Source organism: Bufo bufo, chromosome 3, assembly GCF_905171765.1.
Source record: "Bufo bufo chromosome 3, aBufBuf1.1, whole genome shotgun sequence".
In the NCBI taxonomy this organism is placed as follows: Eukaryota; Metazoa; Chordata; class Amphibia; order Anura; family Bufonidae; genus Bufo; species Bufo bufo.
Window position 1 is genome coordinate 370,411,534 of NC_053391.1, and position 16,723 is coordinate 370,428,256.

The 16,723-nt window shown below is 43.9% G+C and overlaps 1 protein-coding gene across 22 annotated transcripts in view; it reads left to right on the plus strand.

The window, feature by feature from the left end:
• The window catches only part of MACF1 (microtubule actin crosslinking factor 1), a 284,153-nt gene that overhangs the window by 70,813 nt on the left and 196,617 nt on the right, over positions 1-16,723 (plus strand). For 16 of the 22 annotated variants that reach the window (XM_040424601.1, XM_040424619.1, XM_040424612.1 and 13 more), the window contains exons 2-11: positions 1,927-1,988; positions 3,405-3,494; positions 3,579-3,671; positions 4,288-4,365; positions 4,463-4,555; positions 14,402-14,568; positions 14,651-14,763; positions 14,847-14,953; positions 15,042-15,161; positions 15,241-15,336. In XM_040424601.1, coding sequence (XP_040280535.1) covers positions 1,927-1,988; positions 3,405-3,494; positions 3,579-3,671; positions 4,288-4,365; positions 4,463-4,555; positions 14,402-14,568; positions 14,651-14,763; positions 14,847-14,953; positions 15,042-15,161; positions 15,241-15,336 — 1,019 coding nt within the window. Of the gene's footprint in view, positions 1-1,131; positions 1,508-1,926; positions 1,989-3,404; positions 3,495-3,578; positions 3,672-4,287; positions 4,366-4,462; positions 4,556-14,401; positions 14,569-14,650; positions 14,764-14,846; positions 14,954-15,041; positions 15,162-15,240; positions 15,337-16,723 lie in introns of those variants that run through there. The other 6 variants (XM_040424622.1, XM_040424624.1, XM_040424623.1 and 3 more) reach the window with 2 other exon arrangements.

The following is a 16,723-nucleotide window of genomic DNA, read 5'->3' on the forward strand; positions in this document are numbered from 1 at the left end:
GTCAGAGATTGCCACTCTTACACTAAAAATACGTATGGAAACCTATGAGTGCTTTGGTTTTACAGCGTAACCATCTGATAAGTGGAATTGGCATGCCGGAGAGAATACCTCTCTGTGCACTGACCCCTTGTACGGCACTTCACTTCTGTGTGCCAGAGGAGGTGCCAAGCAAGTGGTAAGATGGCGAGACAGCGTAAGGCTGTGCTGTATCTGGGGATCTGAGCAGTGTACATCTTTATAATACTAGGCTGGATTTGGCTATAAGCAATATTTTCCGTGGGACGACCCCTTTAAGTGCTAGTGAGATGAAGTCTCTTCTAGTGTGCTGGTTTACAATGGCAGGAATCACTTTGCTGCCTGTGTACAAGTGGAGCAGGTTGATGGGACTGGATTACCTACAAAAGGCCACAAGGGGGCACTATAAGTATGTAACAGTATGGAGACACAGAACTTGTGGGACAGCCGTATGTTCTGTAACCCTCTGGATTAACACTAAAAATATCTGTGCAGATATTAGAAACAAGCATGCGGGGGACTGTATCTATCATGTAACACCTAAAATGCTCATTTTTCGGGAGCACATTGCCCTTTGTTAACGGGCAATTCACAGTGAATGGGGGACTACCATTTCAGTTCATTTCACTTTAGATTAAGCTGTATGAAAGGCACAAGCTGATGAGCGCTTCCTGTGTAAGCGCTCCGTTACTCATTAGATGATCATAAGCTACATGTTGAGATGTATAACTGCACATTTACATTATTGAGCAGGAAGACTGGATCTGGCAGTGATGAGGGTCTCGTATGAGGGACTCTTCCAGCAGTCTATGTGTGGTGTACAGTGTTTTCTATACTGCACATTGCTAACGCCTACGCTGTAGTGTCTGAGTGGATAGGAGTATTGCCGGGTGCTGGTGAGAAGGACACAGGGGTCGTTATTTTATAGTATACCGCTCTGATGACAGATGGAAATGTGGCACTTACTGGCCTTGTGTGGAATTTCGGCTTTTGATAAGCTGGACAGGGGATGACGATATAGCTTTTTCTCTCCCTCCCCCGCACTTGTATATGGAGAAGTGTCAGCGCTTGTTCTTGTCTCCTTACATGACTGGGGGCCGTTTCTGAGTTTGGACTGCTGTGGAGGTAAAGGGAGGGCTAAGGTGGGCTCACATTGGATGTCCCGGCTGGGGAAGAGGCGGGTGCATACCTGAAGATGATGTGGAGTTCAGGTGGCCGCAGGCTGGAACAGCTTCCTGACGTGGAGAAGACACCTCTCACAGGGAGAACAACCTATCTGCTGCTTGGCCACGATTGGCCCTTCTGCGCCCTAATTTCAGATCTCACGTGGGGGCTCCAGGCAGGATGTGGGAGGAGCTGTGCATAGAAGAGATACTGCGCCCGGATCTTGCCATGACTGCCCCCCTAAATGAAAACAAGGTGCGGCAAACGTCGGCCATGTGGGGGCCAAGACAGTCCAGTTCCCACCTGGTGGGCCTGATGTGCTGCATGGGTCAGTATAACTTCTGCAGTATGGCGTTGGGTGTAGTCGGCGCGCACTGAACGCTGCCGGTTTCACTTCCCCTGCACCTCAGTATATTTAGCAATAATCCGTTTGCTGAGTTCACATCCTCAGGATGAAGCAATGTGTGCATGTGTCATCTGCTGTGTGGTACTGTGCCATTCCTGCTGTAAACGTGTCTCCCCTGTCATATGCTTTCTCCAGACCCCCACCCGATAGAAATCTCTCATCTGTGTCCTGGATTATTGTGACGGTCTGTTAATCCTGGTCGAGAATGGGCTGCACTAGGAGTTTGCTGGATTAGGATAATCTTTTGCCTGTGGAGGGTGGGAAAGTGTCCCTCCGGGGTGAGAGGTCATGCGCACCTGTCATGCAGGGCTTTTGTACTTAATTATTTTTTATTCTTGCAGATGAACGAGACAGAGTACAAAAGAAAACCTTTACCAAATGGGTCAACAAGCATCTCATCAAGGTAACCCAACTTTTCGTTTTATTTGTTCATTTATCCAAACTTTTATATAGTTTCTGTATTTAGTGAATTGTTGTCTCTTTTCACAAGGTGTTTAAGGCCTCATGCACACAAACGTATTTTCTTTCCGCGTCTGTTCCGTTTTTTTTTTTCGGACCGTATGCGGAACCATTCATTTCAATGCGTCCGCCAAAAAACTGGAAGGTTCTTCGTTACTGTATGTCCGTATTTCCGTTCCACCAAAAAATAGAACATGTCCTATTATTGTCTGCATTACAGACAAGGATAGTGCTGTTCTATGAGGGGTCAGCTGTTCCGTTCTGCAAAATACGGTACATACGCTCGTGTGCAAGAGGCCTAAGGTGCTCATACACATGCGATAGTCAGCTGAACCTGCTGACCATCTTATGTGTATGGGGGTTCTGCTGATTCCCACCCAGATCAGGTCAGGTCAGATGTGTTGACCTGTTGAATTTCAGTGTCACTGTCTCAGGCCCTTTTACATTGGCCGAAGATCAGGATGGAACATTTGTATGAACGTTCCTTTCCAATAAATGACCTATGTAAAGGTCCCCCACTCAAACGCTTATAAAAAAATCTTATTTTGTTGGCAACACATCACCCTGTGTGACCAGGAATATTCATAGCAATTATTCATCTCCATAGAGCAGAGATCATTGCTGCATGTAAGACGTCGCTCATGCCACCTATCTCCCTGGAAAACAAAGCATTGCACAGGTTAAATCTAGCCTGCCTGATCCCACTTTACTGTTTCTTGTGCTAAGGACATACAGTAGGTTAACTCTTGTTTCTGCCACCAGTTATTGACCTGTGCTACATGTATATCGGGAGAGAAAAAATAATAATTCCCAATTTACCATGGATAGGTGCTATCTCTTTGTATCTTACAACTAACATTATCACAGAAATCTACAGATCAGAATGCATACAAATTACATTTATAGTTACTTGTATAAATGGGTTATATAGTAAGATTTTTATAGGTCTATATAGGTTTATGGGATGCTGGCATGAAAGGACTCTTGGTAGCTAGTTGGGAAGTTATAAAGTTTGGAGGGGGTAAAGCTGTCATTAGCCAATTATCTTAAGGAGTAAGGTTACTTTCACATTAGCATTTTTTGCGGATCCGTCATGGATGTACAAAAACGCTTCCGTTACAATAATACAACCGCATGCATCCACCATGAACGGATCCGGTTGTATTATGTCTTCTATAGCCATGACGGATCCTGGTCTACTTATTTTGACTTCTAGCGGCCCCATTGTTCTGCCCCTGCATCCAGCAGTTCTCCTCAAGCCTGTGGGGTGTCCAAATACAGGCAGTCTGCCAGTGCTATACTGCTCTAGACTTCCTTTACCTTACATTTTCTTTTTTCTCATTGTTTTCATATTAAACAGGTTCGCAAGCACATCAATGATCTTTATGAGGACCTGCGAGATGGACACAATCTTATCTCCCTTCTGGAAGTCCTGTCCGGTGTCAGACTTGTAAGTGTCTGTTATTTGCTGCCTCTGTATGTTCTACCATCAAATGCTCCCTTTTCCTCACAATTTCATTGCCATGTCCATCAGAACAAAGACCCTGAGGCTCCACGGAGCCTGCGACGTATGCCATCCCGCCGCCTGTTGATGAGGGAGGAGTCTGAAGAGAACCCTGATGATGCTGTATGTCCCTAGGGCAGTCATTGTGTCGGATAACCCAGTGTGAGGAACAGATCCAGCACTGGGTGATCTGCTCACAAGCACAACACGGGATGATGGGAGGTGGATGTGTGCTGTGTGGTTTTTCTCATAGCATGAGCATGAGGGAAATTAAATAATTGCAAGTAGAATGAGAGTTTGATCACAGTTCCTCCTTCACCTAGTCACTATAGGGGGTTAAATGCAATGGCCTCCAGCCTTGAACCGGAGGAGAGAAGGGGTGTGGTGTCCTATAACTCACCATTTTTCTACTTTTATTCACAATCCACGACTGAACACCTGCATTTCCTCTTCTCCCATTTTTAACCTGTTAGAGAAATTCTTACAATATCTTCTAGTTTAGCTTTTCATCCCAACTCCCTTCTGTCCTCTTTTTTTTTTTTTTTTTTTTTTTTTTTTAACCTGTCATTTCTAAAAACTGCCTTTTGATCTATTCTGGTCCAATTTTACCATCTCTTATTTGTGCAAACACTAACTTTTCTTCTAACAGCATCTCCTGTATTTCTCTGTTCACGCTTTTCATGAATGCGCTGTTAATCCCACCTTTACTTTTTATTGAAACTTTCCCTTTCCCTTGCAGCCCAGGGAGAAGGGCCGAATGCGTTTCCACCGGCTGCAAAATGTGCAGATTGCGCTGGACTTCCTCAAGCAACGTCAGGTAAAGTGTGTGGCAGAATAAAATGCCAGCTTACATTTGTCTGCTATATGTTAGATTTATAAGTACTGCATACTCAGAGTTTGTGATTTGTATTTAGGTGAAATTGGTTAATATCCGAAATGATGACATCACTGATGGCAACCCAAAATTGACCCTTGGATTGATATGGACTATAATCCTGCATTTTCAGGTAAGATGCCAGTGTCGGAGAAGGGGTCTGATGGTGGTGATTGTACCTCAAGACCCATAAAAGAGTAAAACAATGAATGAGAGCCAATTGCACATGTGCGTCGTATTGTCTATGAAGAGTTACAGGCAAGGACTTGTGTCTGACACTTCACCAGAACTCAGAAGTGTATGGCACATGTTACGCTGTGCTCTAGAATTATAGACGATATGTCATGGCTGACAAGTTTGCGTCCCGTTCACATCACCTTTTCAGCCCATATTTGGCATCGTATAAGCCTGCAAAGCATATGTGACTAATGTTTTTATAGGGCTTCATTGACACTACAGATGCTAGAAGGGTGTTCATTTAGCGTCTGTCAGGCTGTAGAATGCTGACATACCTTCTTGTTTATGGTATGGAGTGCTGTAGTAACATATAGTACATAAGGCCGAAAAAAAGACATTTGTCCATCCAGTTCGGCCTGTCATCCTGCAAGTTGATCCAGAGGAAGGCAAAAAAAAAACCATGTGAGGTAGAAGCCAATTTTCCTCACTTTAGGGGAATAAAAAATTCCATCCCGACTCCAATCAGGCAATCAGAATATCTCCCTGGATCAACGACCCCTCTCTACTAGCTATATCCTGTAATATTATTACACTACAGAAATACATCCAACGCTATTCCGTTCACGGGTGTATAGTAAAAAAATAAAGTATACTGCACAGTATACTTTTATTTTTGTAATACAGGAGGTCTGTGTTCAATGTATCCCACTGTATACCTATGCAGAGGGATATGTCAAAGCCTTACATTGGGAATTTGTAAGAAACATGGTCTCAAATGGTGATGTGAGCAGTGCCTAGGTGATGGAGAAAAGCCAACTGTCATCCCTTATTTGCAGGTGTTGCTTTGCATTTTAGAGGGTTTGTGCAGTGTCAGGATATTGACTATCCTCAGGGCAGGTCATCAATATCAGATCAGCGGGGATCTGACTCCTGGCAGTCCCGCTGATCAGCTGGTTGAAAAGACTGAGGCGCTCGTGCGAGTGCTGTGTCCTCTTCATTGCCAACCTGTATGCCATGCAGATTGTAGCAGCATTGCAGTTTATTTTCACTCTTCCTCTTCCATTCACTTGACTGTGTAATATCGCTGCTACAATATAAATGGCGCACAGGAAAACACTGAATGGAATGCAGTGCTGCGGCCTCTTAAGCCAGCTGATAGGATCAGACCCCCGCTGATCTGATTTTGATGACCTATCCTGAGGGATAGGTCATTAATATCCTGGCACTGCATTATTCCTTTAGGAGTATACCAGGTCCAGCCTTAGGTTAGATAGTGTTCGTGCAGAATTCGTTTTCGTTCCTTCTTGCATATGTGCAATTGGAGATGAATCTATTGTATATCATGCATCAAGACGACTTGTGATGATATCAGTATTGGTACTAAAATTCATGATTTATAAATTCACACATAGGAGAGAAGAGCGATTAAAAAATACAAAGGTATAAAGATTAAAACACAAAAGGCATTATTGTGTTTTAGTAATAAACCCTTGTTGGCAGCTCGCCCAAAATACTGTAGATAAAGATACAATACTGTAAATGGCTCACAAATTGCACTGCACAGTTAGTGAGGGGTAGTTTATTGGGTTTTGCTGTAATAGATTTTTGTACATTTTATTAAAATTACCCCCCCCCAGTGCACAGAGATCTGTGCTCTATATATGAATTATTATTGTAAAATCCCATAAATTACATAGTATTGTAATGTCCAAATCTAGTGCCAGCTATTGCTGGTTCCATACAATAATGCCAACAATAGCACTCTTTATGCCTTCCAGACATAACCTAGTGGTGGCCTTACAATAGTGCTAGTCTAAGGGTCTATCCCATAATTAATGTAAAAATTTAAAATCAGACATCATACAGTACATGCCAATACCAGCCCTGTACCTCACATGGATCCAGAGATCTCCCCATTCATTGCTCTACTAGATTTATATCAAGCTGGCGGCTCAAGGGGAGGGTATTTTCTGCTGCAGCTCAGGGGGCGTGTCCACGCTCCCCCTATCACAGCTCAGGGGGCGTGTCCATGCTCCACCTATCACAGCTCAGGGGGCGTGTCCATGCTCCACCTATCACAGCTCAGGAGGCAGTTGAAGGATGAAACTGAGCATGTGCGGCCATCTCAGTGAGCAGGACAAAGAAATAAGAAAAAGAACAAATAGTGGCACTATGCAGATACATTTTATTGAATAATTCAGTGGCTATGCTAAATTTTTAATTACATGCAATTATAAAAAAAATCGGATCCAGGTGCTGGTTTGAAAATTGTAGAATATTTTTCTTGGGAAGACCCCTCTAAAGTGGTTTCCAAAGAATAGTGCCAGTTATAGTAGTGCCCATACAATACTGATAACTGAAGTAGTGTAAGGCCCAATTCCACATGCAATTTTTAAAGCATTTTCTTGAACCAAAAGTGGATTGAAAGGAAATAAGTATAAGGAAAGACCTGTACACTCATTGCATATTGATGGCACTATCGTGTGGGTACTGCTATGACTGGCACTATTGTATGGACGCTTCTCTGCACCCATGTTATCTGTCTGTTATTTTAAGAGGCACGGTTTTGTTATCTAAGATGTTTGACATATCTACATAATAAGCCATAAATGCCTGCCAATTCATGCCCCACCTTTGGGTCTCGCCCATATCTACTGTACATTAGGATTTTTCCCATCAACCACATTCAAGTGGAGAACTAATGGAGAGGTGGGAATGCATGTCTGCTGATCTCTATTGACTCCCATGGAAGTCAATAGAGAAGTTCCTATGATATTAAATGCATATAGCTGTGCACATACGTCCTTTCTTTCTCCATATGGATGTGTCCTCACTAGGCGGGACAGGAGCCAGAAAACCCCCCTTTCTGGAGCAAGGTGCCAGTCAGGTAGAATCCACAGGCAATTATGGAATGTCCTGTACCTATGCCATAAATGTCTAATATTCCTTTAACTGTGTTCAGAAGAAAATGCATGGGTCGCCGCTGCCCATACACCTTCAGTAGCTATTCTTCCAGACCCCCTCCCACCTTGCAAATGTTGAAGATTTTATAACTGTATAAAATTTGATGTCACCCTGTCCTATTATTCTACATCTCATGTGGCAATGTGTACAGTGTTTAGAATATACTAGCTGCAAATACACTGGGAGATACAGGAAATGATCTTAAAGGGAACCTGTCACCGGGATTTTGGGTATAGAGCTGAGGACATGGGTTGCTAGATGGCCGCTAGCACATCCACAATACCCAGTCCCCATAGCCCTGTGTGCTTTTGTTGTGTATAAAAACCGATTTGATACATATGCAAATTAACCTGAGATGAGTCAGAGCTTGAAAATATGACTCTTCTCTGGTCACACAAGTAAGATATGACTCTTTTGTGTTAATTTGCATATGTATCAAATCAGTTTTTTTTACACAATAAAAGCACACAGAGCTATGGGGACTGGGTATTGCGGATGTGCTAGCGGCCATCTAGCAACCCATGTGCTCAGCTCTATACACAAAATCCCGGTGACAGGTTCCCTTTAAAGGATAACTGTCGTATTTTTTTATTTTTTTGGAGTATTGGATTGTGGTGATTAATATCACCTTGGTGGCCCTATTTTAACTTTTCACTGTGTATTCAATTACCCCATAATTCCACATTTTGTTCCCTGTACTGCCTACTTTTACCTGTGCTTAAAATAGGGTTGCTAGGCATGGTCCGTCTATCTGTTGAAGGACGGAGCACGCAGAAGCAAGCTGCGTGCAAGGTCACATTACTGACAGCCAGGGACTGTAAGTAAATGATTAAAGCCAGGTCCTCCCCAGCAGCTGATAACAGGGGAGGCATTACGGTATGTTCGGCGGATGCTTTATAATCGGGGAGGCATTACGGTATGTTCGGCCGATGCTTTATAATCGGGGAGGCCTTATTTTCGGGGGATGCCTTATATTACAGCGATAGGCAAAGCTAGAGGTATGTCTTATTTTCGGGGGATGTCTTATTTTCGGGGAAACACGGTAGTTAGGCTCCACCCAGGGGAACCTGCCGCGGTCTCCTTCTCCCATGCTGTAGCGCTGGCCAATCGCAGCGCTCAGCTCATAGCCTGAGAGAAAAAAGAAACTCTCAGGTTATGAGCTGAGCGCTGCGATTGGCCAGCGCTACAGCATAGGAGAAGGAGACCGCGGCAGGTTCCCCTGGGTGGAGCCTAACTATGAAGATACCGGAGGCTATACTGGGAGAACAGAGCGGCGCCCAGGTATAACAGTAAGTGCAGGGGGATCCTTGGGCGCCGCTCTACACGTCTGTATAGTCAGTTTAGAGGTTTTATTCCTGTGAAAGGTCCTCTTTAAATATTCTCTCCTCTTTTACCTTGTTGATTCCCTTTATGTATTTAAAAGTTTCTATCATATCCCCTCTGTCTCGTCTTTCCTCCAAGCTATACATGTTAAGGTCCTTTAATCTTTCCTGGTAAGTTTTATCCTGCAATCCATGTACCAGTTTAGTAGCTCTTCTCTGAACTCTCTCCAAAGTATCAATATCCTTCTGGAGATATGGTCTCCAGTACTGCGCACAATACTCCAGATGAGGTCTCACTAGTGCTCTGTAGAGCGGCATGAGCACCTCCCTCTTTCTACTGGTAATGCCTCTCCCTATACACCCAAGCATTCTGCTAGCATTTCCTTCTGCTCTATGACATTGTTTGCCTACCTTTAAAGGGTTTCTATCACTTCATATCACATATTTAGCTGTCAGACACTAGCGATCCGCTAGTGTCTGCTCTAACAAACCATCCTAATATGATAGGTTTTGGGGCAGCCGTTTTGCTAAAATAACAACTTATATCTATATGCTAATGAGCCTCTAGGTGCTATGGGGGCGTCATTAGCACCTAGAGGCTCCGTCTACCTTCCTAAACTGTCACCGCCCAGCGCGTCCCTCCAGCCCGCCCATCTCCTGCTGAATGCGATCCTCTCCGTGCGCGTCTCTGTTCTGCGCATGTGCAGTGAATGTCTGACCGCTTCCCTGCTCAGACATCTCCACTGCGCCTGTTCCTCGGAGCACTATGATGTCATCGGCGCAGGCGCAGTGGAGATGTCTGAGCAGGGAAGCGGTCAGACATTCACTGCGCATGCGCAGAACAGAGACGCGCACGGAGAGGATCGCATTCAGCAGGAGATGGGCGGGCTGGAGGGACGCGCTGGGCGGCGACAGTTTAGGAAGGTAGACGGAGCCTCTAGGTGCTAATGACGCCCCCATAGCACCTAGAGGCTCATTAGCATATAGATATAAGTTGTTATTTTAGCAAAACGGCTGCCCCAAAACCTATCATATTAGGATGGTTTGTTAGAGCAGACACTAGCGGATCGCTAGTGTCTGACACCTAAATATGTGATATGAAGTGATAGAAACCCTTTAAGTCTTCTGAAATAATGACCCCTAAATCCCTTTCCTCAGATACTGAGGTTAGGACTGTATCACTGATTTTATATTCTGCATTTGGGTATTTACACCCCAGGTGCATTATCTTGCACTTATCAACATTAAATTTTAGTTGCCAGATTTTTGACCATTCCTCTAGTTTTCCTAAATCCTCTTCCATTTGGTGTATCCCCCCAGGAACATCAACCCTGTTACAAATCTTTGTGTCATCAGCAAAAAGGCACACCTTACCATCGAGGCCTTCTGCAATTTCGCTGATAAAGATATTAAACAATATGGGAGTCCCTGAGGTACCTCACTGGTAACAAGACCTTGGTCTGAATATACTCCATTGACTACAACCCTCTGTTGCTTGTCCCTCAGCCACTGCCTAATCCATTCAACAATATGGGAGTCCAAGCTCAAAGACTGCAATTTATTGATAAGCCTTCTATGTGGAACAGTATCAAAAGCCTTACTAAAGTCTAGATAAGCAATGTCTACTGAACCTCCGCCATATATTATTTTAGTCACCCAATCAAAAAAATCAATATGATTAGTTTGACATGATCTCCCTGAAGTAAACCCATGCTGTTTTAAATTTTTCAATCCATGGGATTTTAGATGTTCCACAATCCTTTCCTTAAGTATGGTTTCCATTAATTTCCCCACTATTGATGTCAGGCTTACTGGCCTATAGTTGCCCGATTCCTCCCTACTACCTTTCTTGTGAATGGGCACAACATTTGCTAATTTCCAATCTTCTGGGACGACTCCTGTTACCAGTGATTGGTTAAATAAATCTGTTAATGGTTTTGCTAGTACACCGCTAAGCTCTTTTAATAGCTTTGGGTGTATCCCATCAGGCCCCTGTGACTTATTTGTACTCATTTTAGACAGCTGACTTAGAACCTCTTCCTCTGTAAAGACACATGCATCAAAAGATTCATTAGTCTTCTTTCCTAACTGAGGTCCTTTTCCTTCATTTTCCTTTGTAAAAACTGAACAGAAGTATTCATTGAGGCAGCTAGTTCTTTATCTTCTTCCATATACCTTCCTTCCTTTTGTTTTTAATTTGGTAATTCCTTGTTTTAATTTCCTTTTTTAAATTATGTATCTGAAGAATGTCTTATCACCTTTTTTCACTGACTAAGCTAATTTCTCTTCTGCCTGTGCTTTAGAAGCTCTTAGAACTTGTTTGGCCTCTCTCTGCCTAATCTTATAAATTTGCCTGTCATCCTCGTGTTTTTTTTTTGTTTTTTTTTTATAATTACTAAATGCTATCTTTTTGTTTTTAATGATTTTGGCCACTTCTGCTGAGCACCACAGTGGTCTCTTCCTTTCTTTGCTTTATCCGACAAGCCTAATGCAATCATCTGTTGCCTTCAATAGTTCCACTTTTAAGTAGTCCCATTTCTCCTGGACTCCACTGAAACTGTTCCAGTCTGATAAGGACTCGTATACCACTAATCTAATTTTAGAAAAGTCAGTTTTTCTAAAATCTAAAACTTTTGTTTTTGTGTGGTGTGACTCAGTCACTGGACTTATAGTAAACCACACTGACTAGTGATCACTAGATCCCAAACTTTCCCCTATAGTAATATCAGATACCAAATTCCCATTTGTGAATACTAAATCTAAAATGGCCTCCTTCCGGGTTGGCTCCTCCACTACTTGCTGTAGAGATAATCCCAGTAGGGAATTTAGAATATCTGTACTCCTGGCAGAACTAGCTATTTTGGTTTTCCAATTTACATCAGGAAGATTAAAGTCTCCCATAATGATAACTTCCCCCTTCAATGTCATTTTAGCTATTTCCTCAACTAGTAGATCATCTAATTCTTTGACTTGGCTAGGTGGTCTATATATCACACCTACACGAGTTACCTTATGATTATCAAGCTGCAAGGTAACCCAAACTGACTCTAAATTGGTCTCGCTAACTTGTATTAGATTAGATTTTGCATTGCAAAGTATAATACTATCCAGTTTACACTGATATATTGCAACACTGGATGCCTTTGCAAGGCGTCCGGTTGCCATGGCAACCACCAGGCCGCTGCCATCGCAGCGTGGCAGCCCGATGGTTGAGAGAGGGAGCCCCCTCCCTCTGTTAATCCCTTGGATCCCACTGACAACGGCATCTAAGGGGTTACAGCAGAGTGTCAACATACAGCTGTCACTCGCTGCTGATGGTGGCGGATCAGGAACAGAGCCGCCACCATCAGATACAGCAGGTGCACCGCACAAGGGGGCACAGTTAGGCAGAGGACATGGATGGGGGCAGAGGCCATGGATTGGGGCAGGCGGGCACAGTTGCCGACACATACATAGTGCACGGCCGGCAAAGCTGGAGGCAGGGCGCACAGATCGGGGCAGGGGGATCACATATTGGGGCCCACAGATCGGAGCACACACTACCTGATTTCAGGTAGTGCAGATCAGAGCCTGAAACCGGCACTTTTACACTGCGGCGATCTGATTGGTTTGTCTGTGCAGACTAACCAATCGGTGTGATCGCCGGCAAGGGACCACTCTGATTGGTCCCTTGCCGGCATTACTGGACTCTGCACTGTCCGTGACAGCGGAAGTGCAGGGGCAGAAGCTTTAATCCAAGTGCTTTGCAGCGCTTGGTTTAAAGAGCTGCCATGACGTTTATATACGTGCTATCTGCATGGGGTATGTGCAGATAGCATGTATACAGCCGTATGGCAGTCGGGAAGGGGTTAAAGTCCGAAGCTTAGCATGACAAAAAAAATGTGGCATAATGTCTGAGAGGTGATGTATGGATGTAATAAGAAGATACTGTTCTGCATTGTACCTATAGAAAGTGCACTGTGGCCTTCTAAGCACTGCGGTAATTATGATTAATATTTCATGTAAAAGCACATAGTTCTGGTTGTTTCTCATGGCCAGAAAATATATTATTAGAAAGCAAAGATATCTGTGCACTTGTATTTGAGGAATATCATTTGTGACGGTGGCATTTAAAGGCTGGAACGCCCTGCAGATATACTGGATTATAAAAATGCTATTGGTCCCTCTGAAGTTAATTTATGGATAGGGCATTGTGGATCCTTTGTATAAGCCTCACTTGGCTTCTCCGGCTTTTTATTGCCTGGTTCCTTGCTCCCCCTCCCTTCCTAGCACTCATCCCCCTCCTTTGCTCATATGGGGTGGGGTTAAGCCACCTCACTAATACAGAGATCTGTACATCCAATCGGCTGTAGGCTTGGTGTAAGGTGCCTGTGATCTGAACACTGCAGAGAGATGCAGGGAGATGTCTCAGTCTGTAAGATGTCTGTCTGAAGCAAGCATCAACTGCGGGATGAGAGGGAGGATGTGTGCTGCTTCCCTAATGACATGTCTAAATTGCAAGCAGAAGGTGGTGCTCGGAGAAGTGGATCCTTAGCTTATCTGAATGCATGTATTGTATGTGCTGTGTAAATGCACCAGAGACATGGGGAATTCTGTCAGCTGTGTGCGGAAGCCCAAGGAGAAGAGACCTGGAAAAGAAAAGCAGCCCCAGTCTGGGAAGAAAAAGAGACCTTTCTGGAGGAAGAAAAAAGATGACGGTACCAATCAGGAACAAATGGATGAAAAGAACGAAGTAAGGAAAGAAGCAAAGGATGTTGCAAATAACACATGTGCATCTATTGAAGATCCTGAGGGCACCGGTAGCATTCCTAACGAAGAAGGGAGAGTGCTCCAGGTCAGAGAGAAATTTCATGGCATGGTGCATAGAGCTCAGCTGCTGGATCCTAGGACTACTCCAGAGTCCCTACCATTAGGGACCACAGTCATTGCTCGTATAGTGGACAACCCAGCAGAAAAGAAGCAACAATCGGTCAGCACTGTGGTAGCTTTTGACCGGGCTGGTAACAGCCGAGCTATTCTGCTGCCTGTCAGGGATGATGACCTGGAAAAATATGTTGGCCATAGGACTAGATCATGTGAAGAAACTAACCTTGGATTGTCCTCTCAGCCAAAGGAGGAAACAGAAAGGAGCATACCCATCACACTGTCCTGGGGACCTGAACGCTCTTCCTCAGGATATGGCAGTGAGCCCCTATCTCAGCTGGAGCAGGTGGGATCTCTGGGTCTTGGTGATCATATGCCTTTTGTGTAGCATATCTTGCCTTTTTTTTTTTTTTAAGTAAGTGTCCCGTAGAGTAAGTAGCAAAATGCTTGATCGGAATCGGTATCTGAATTACAGGTTGAAAAATTGGATTTTAATGGCAGAGCAAGTTTCCAGAGAAATGTGCTTGTGATTTGAGCAGATAGTCGGAGCATACAGCTAGTGTGAAAAGTCGCACTTTGCTTTGATTAATGCAGCGCGAGGCAGCGATGAGCACCGATAAGTGGTTAAGTTTGTCATCTATTTCTTTCTACAGATCTCTGATATTTATGTCAGCGGAGAATCAGGAGATATGTCTGCCAAGGAAAAGCTGCTCCTATGGACGCAGAAGGTGACGGCAGGATACATTGGGGTGAAATGCACCAACTTTTCTTCTTGCTGGAGTGATGGCAAGATGTTTAATGCCATTATTCACCGCTACAGGTTAGTCAATGTGTAGACCAAGCAATCTAGAAGAATCAAGTTTAAGAACTGAGAATTGAAGCCATTGTCTTTCTGTTTACAGACCTGACCTGGTAGACATGCAGAAAGTGGAAATTCAGAGCAACCGGGAAAACCTAGAGCAGGCATTTGAGATAGCAGAGAGTCTGGGGGTGACCCGATTATTAGATGCTGAAGGTCTGTACTACCAATTAATATTCTTAATAGTTATATGATAATGTGTAGAGATTTTACTTAACATTGCTTCTGGTTCACTTCAGATGTGGATGTGAATTCTCCTGATGAAAAGTCTGTGATCACGTATGTGTCTTCTATATATGATGCCTTCCCTAAAGTCCCAGAAGGAGGAGAAGGGGTCAGTGCCACTGTAAGTTTTGTTCAGGATGGTCCTGGTAGAAGTGTTAGTAGGGGTTAGGGCATAGTGCTCACATCTCTCGTCTGGCTTCCACTTACAGGAAATAGACTCCAATTGGTTGGAGTATCAGGAGAGAGTAATGTCAATTACGCAGTGGATCCGCCAGCATGTACTTCTGATGTCTGACAAATCATTTCCACAGAATCCTGTGGAGTTAAAGGTACAGTTATCCAGTCTCTCATTAGAGCAGTCACATTGATGTATAGTGGACACGTGTTATTCATGTTTGTCACTTCTAGGCACTTTATAATCAGTATGTACATGTAAAAGAAACTGAAATTCCAGCAAAAGAACAGGAAAAGGCACAGATTCAGAAATTATATCAGCTGTTACAGGTAAGGTTTGTTTAATTTGTTTTGGTGATATTAAGATGGCTGTACACCTTGGCTACCAGATGTACGCTTGCTTAGTCAAAAGCTATTCCTTCGGGGATGCCTCCGACAAACATAATTGACTGAGCATGCATGTGTTCTTAAAAGGAAGGGGGTCACACCTCCGGCATAGCTACCATACCAACAAAGGATTGGTAATGTGGAAATCCACTATGCCCAACCCTTCTTTCCCACCACCATCTGCCATTGGAGGAGAGTCAGGACCGCCCCATACACATTAGAAGATCTTTAGTTCAATAATTTCCCAATAATTTTTATTTTTTAATGTAAGCACACCTGTCATTTTTTTTATGGTTAGAATAATCTACCTACCACACTTCCTTAAAGGAAGATATCCATGAAATGATATATCACCAATCCACAGGATCTTTGAGTCCCTGTGAGATCCAGAGAACAAGGGGTCCCTGAATCCTCTCTCTGAAAGGAGTGCGCTTCTCCATTCACTTCTGTAGGGCTGATATAGTCAGCAGTTACACCGGTCACATACTGCACTGTCAGATATTTTTTGAATAATTTTTGTAAACTAAGCTTTATGAAATGGTCATACATTGACCTACTTTATTTTTCGGACTATAAGACCCACCAGACCATAAGGCTTACTGGATATAGAGGGGGAAAAAATAAGAAAAAATATATTTCTTTCACCAGACCTCAGATGAGACCCCGACACTCCATCAGACTTCAGGTCAGACCCCCATCAGCCCCTGAAGCTCCATCAGTCCTCAGATCAGACCCCAAGCTCCATCAGACCTCCAAGCTCCATCAGACCTCAGATAAGACCCCTATTCCTCCTCAGACCTCATATCAGACACTCATCATACCTCTATTCGTCCTCAGATCAGACCCCGAAGCTCCATTAGACCTCATATCAGGCCCCCAAGCTCCCTTAGACAAAACAAATTAAATAAATGAACTTATATCTCATTTATTTATATCTGCTGACGCTCACGGCTGGCCGGTCTTCTCCCGGCCCGCGCAGCACTGTGACCTAACGCACAGCTTCGGTTCATAGTGCACGTAGGCGAACACTATGTCCTGACGATATACGCAGTGCAATGAGGAACCCGAAAGAAGACCAGTGAGAGGTGAGTTTAGCCACCGCAGCTGTTCTCTCACAGCTCCCCGTGCAAGCTGATGACCGCTTCCCTAATGGAAGAGTTCGTTAGCCTTTGCACTGTAAGACTCACTGCCTCCCCCCCATCCCCTGCCCAATTTTGTGTGTCTTATGGTCTGAAAAATACAGTATTTCATCAATACTGTATAGGATGAGACATCTTTCTGTCCTCAGGTAGTTTCTGAAATGTTGGAGACATCTGTATGATACGGATTG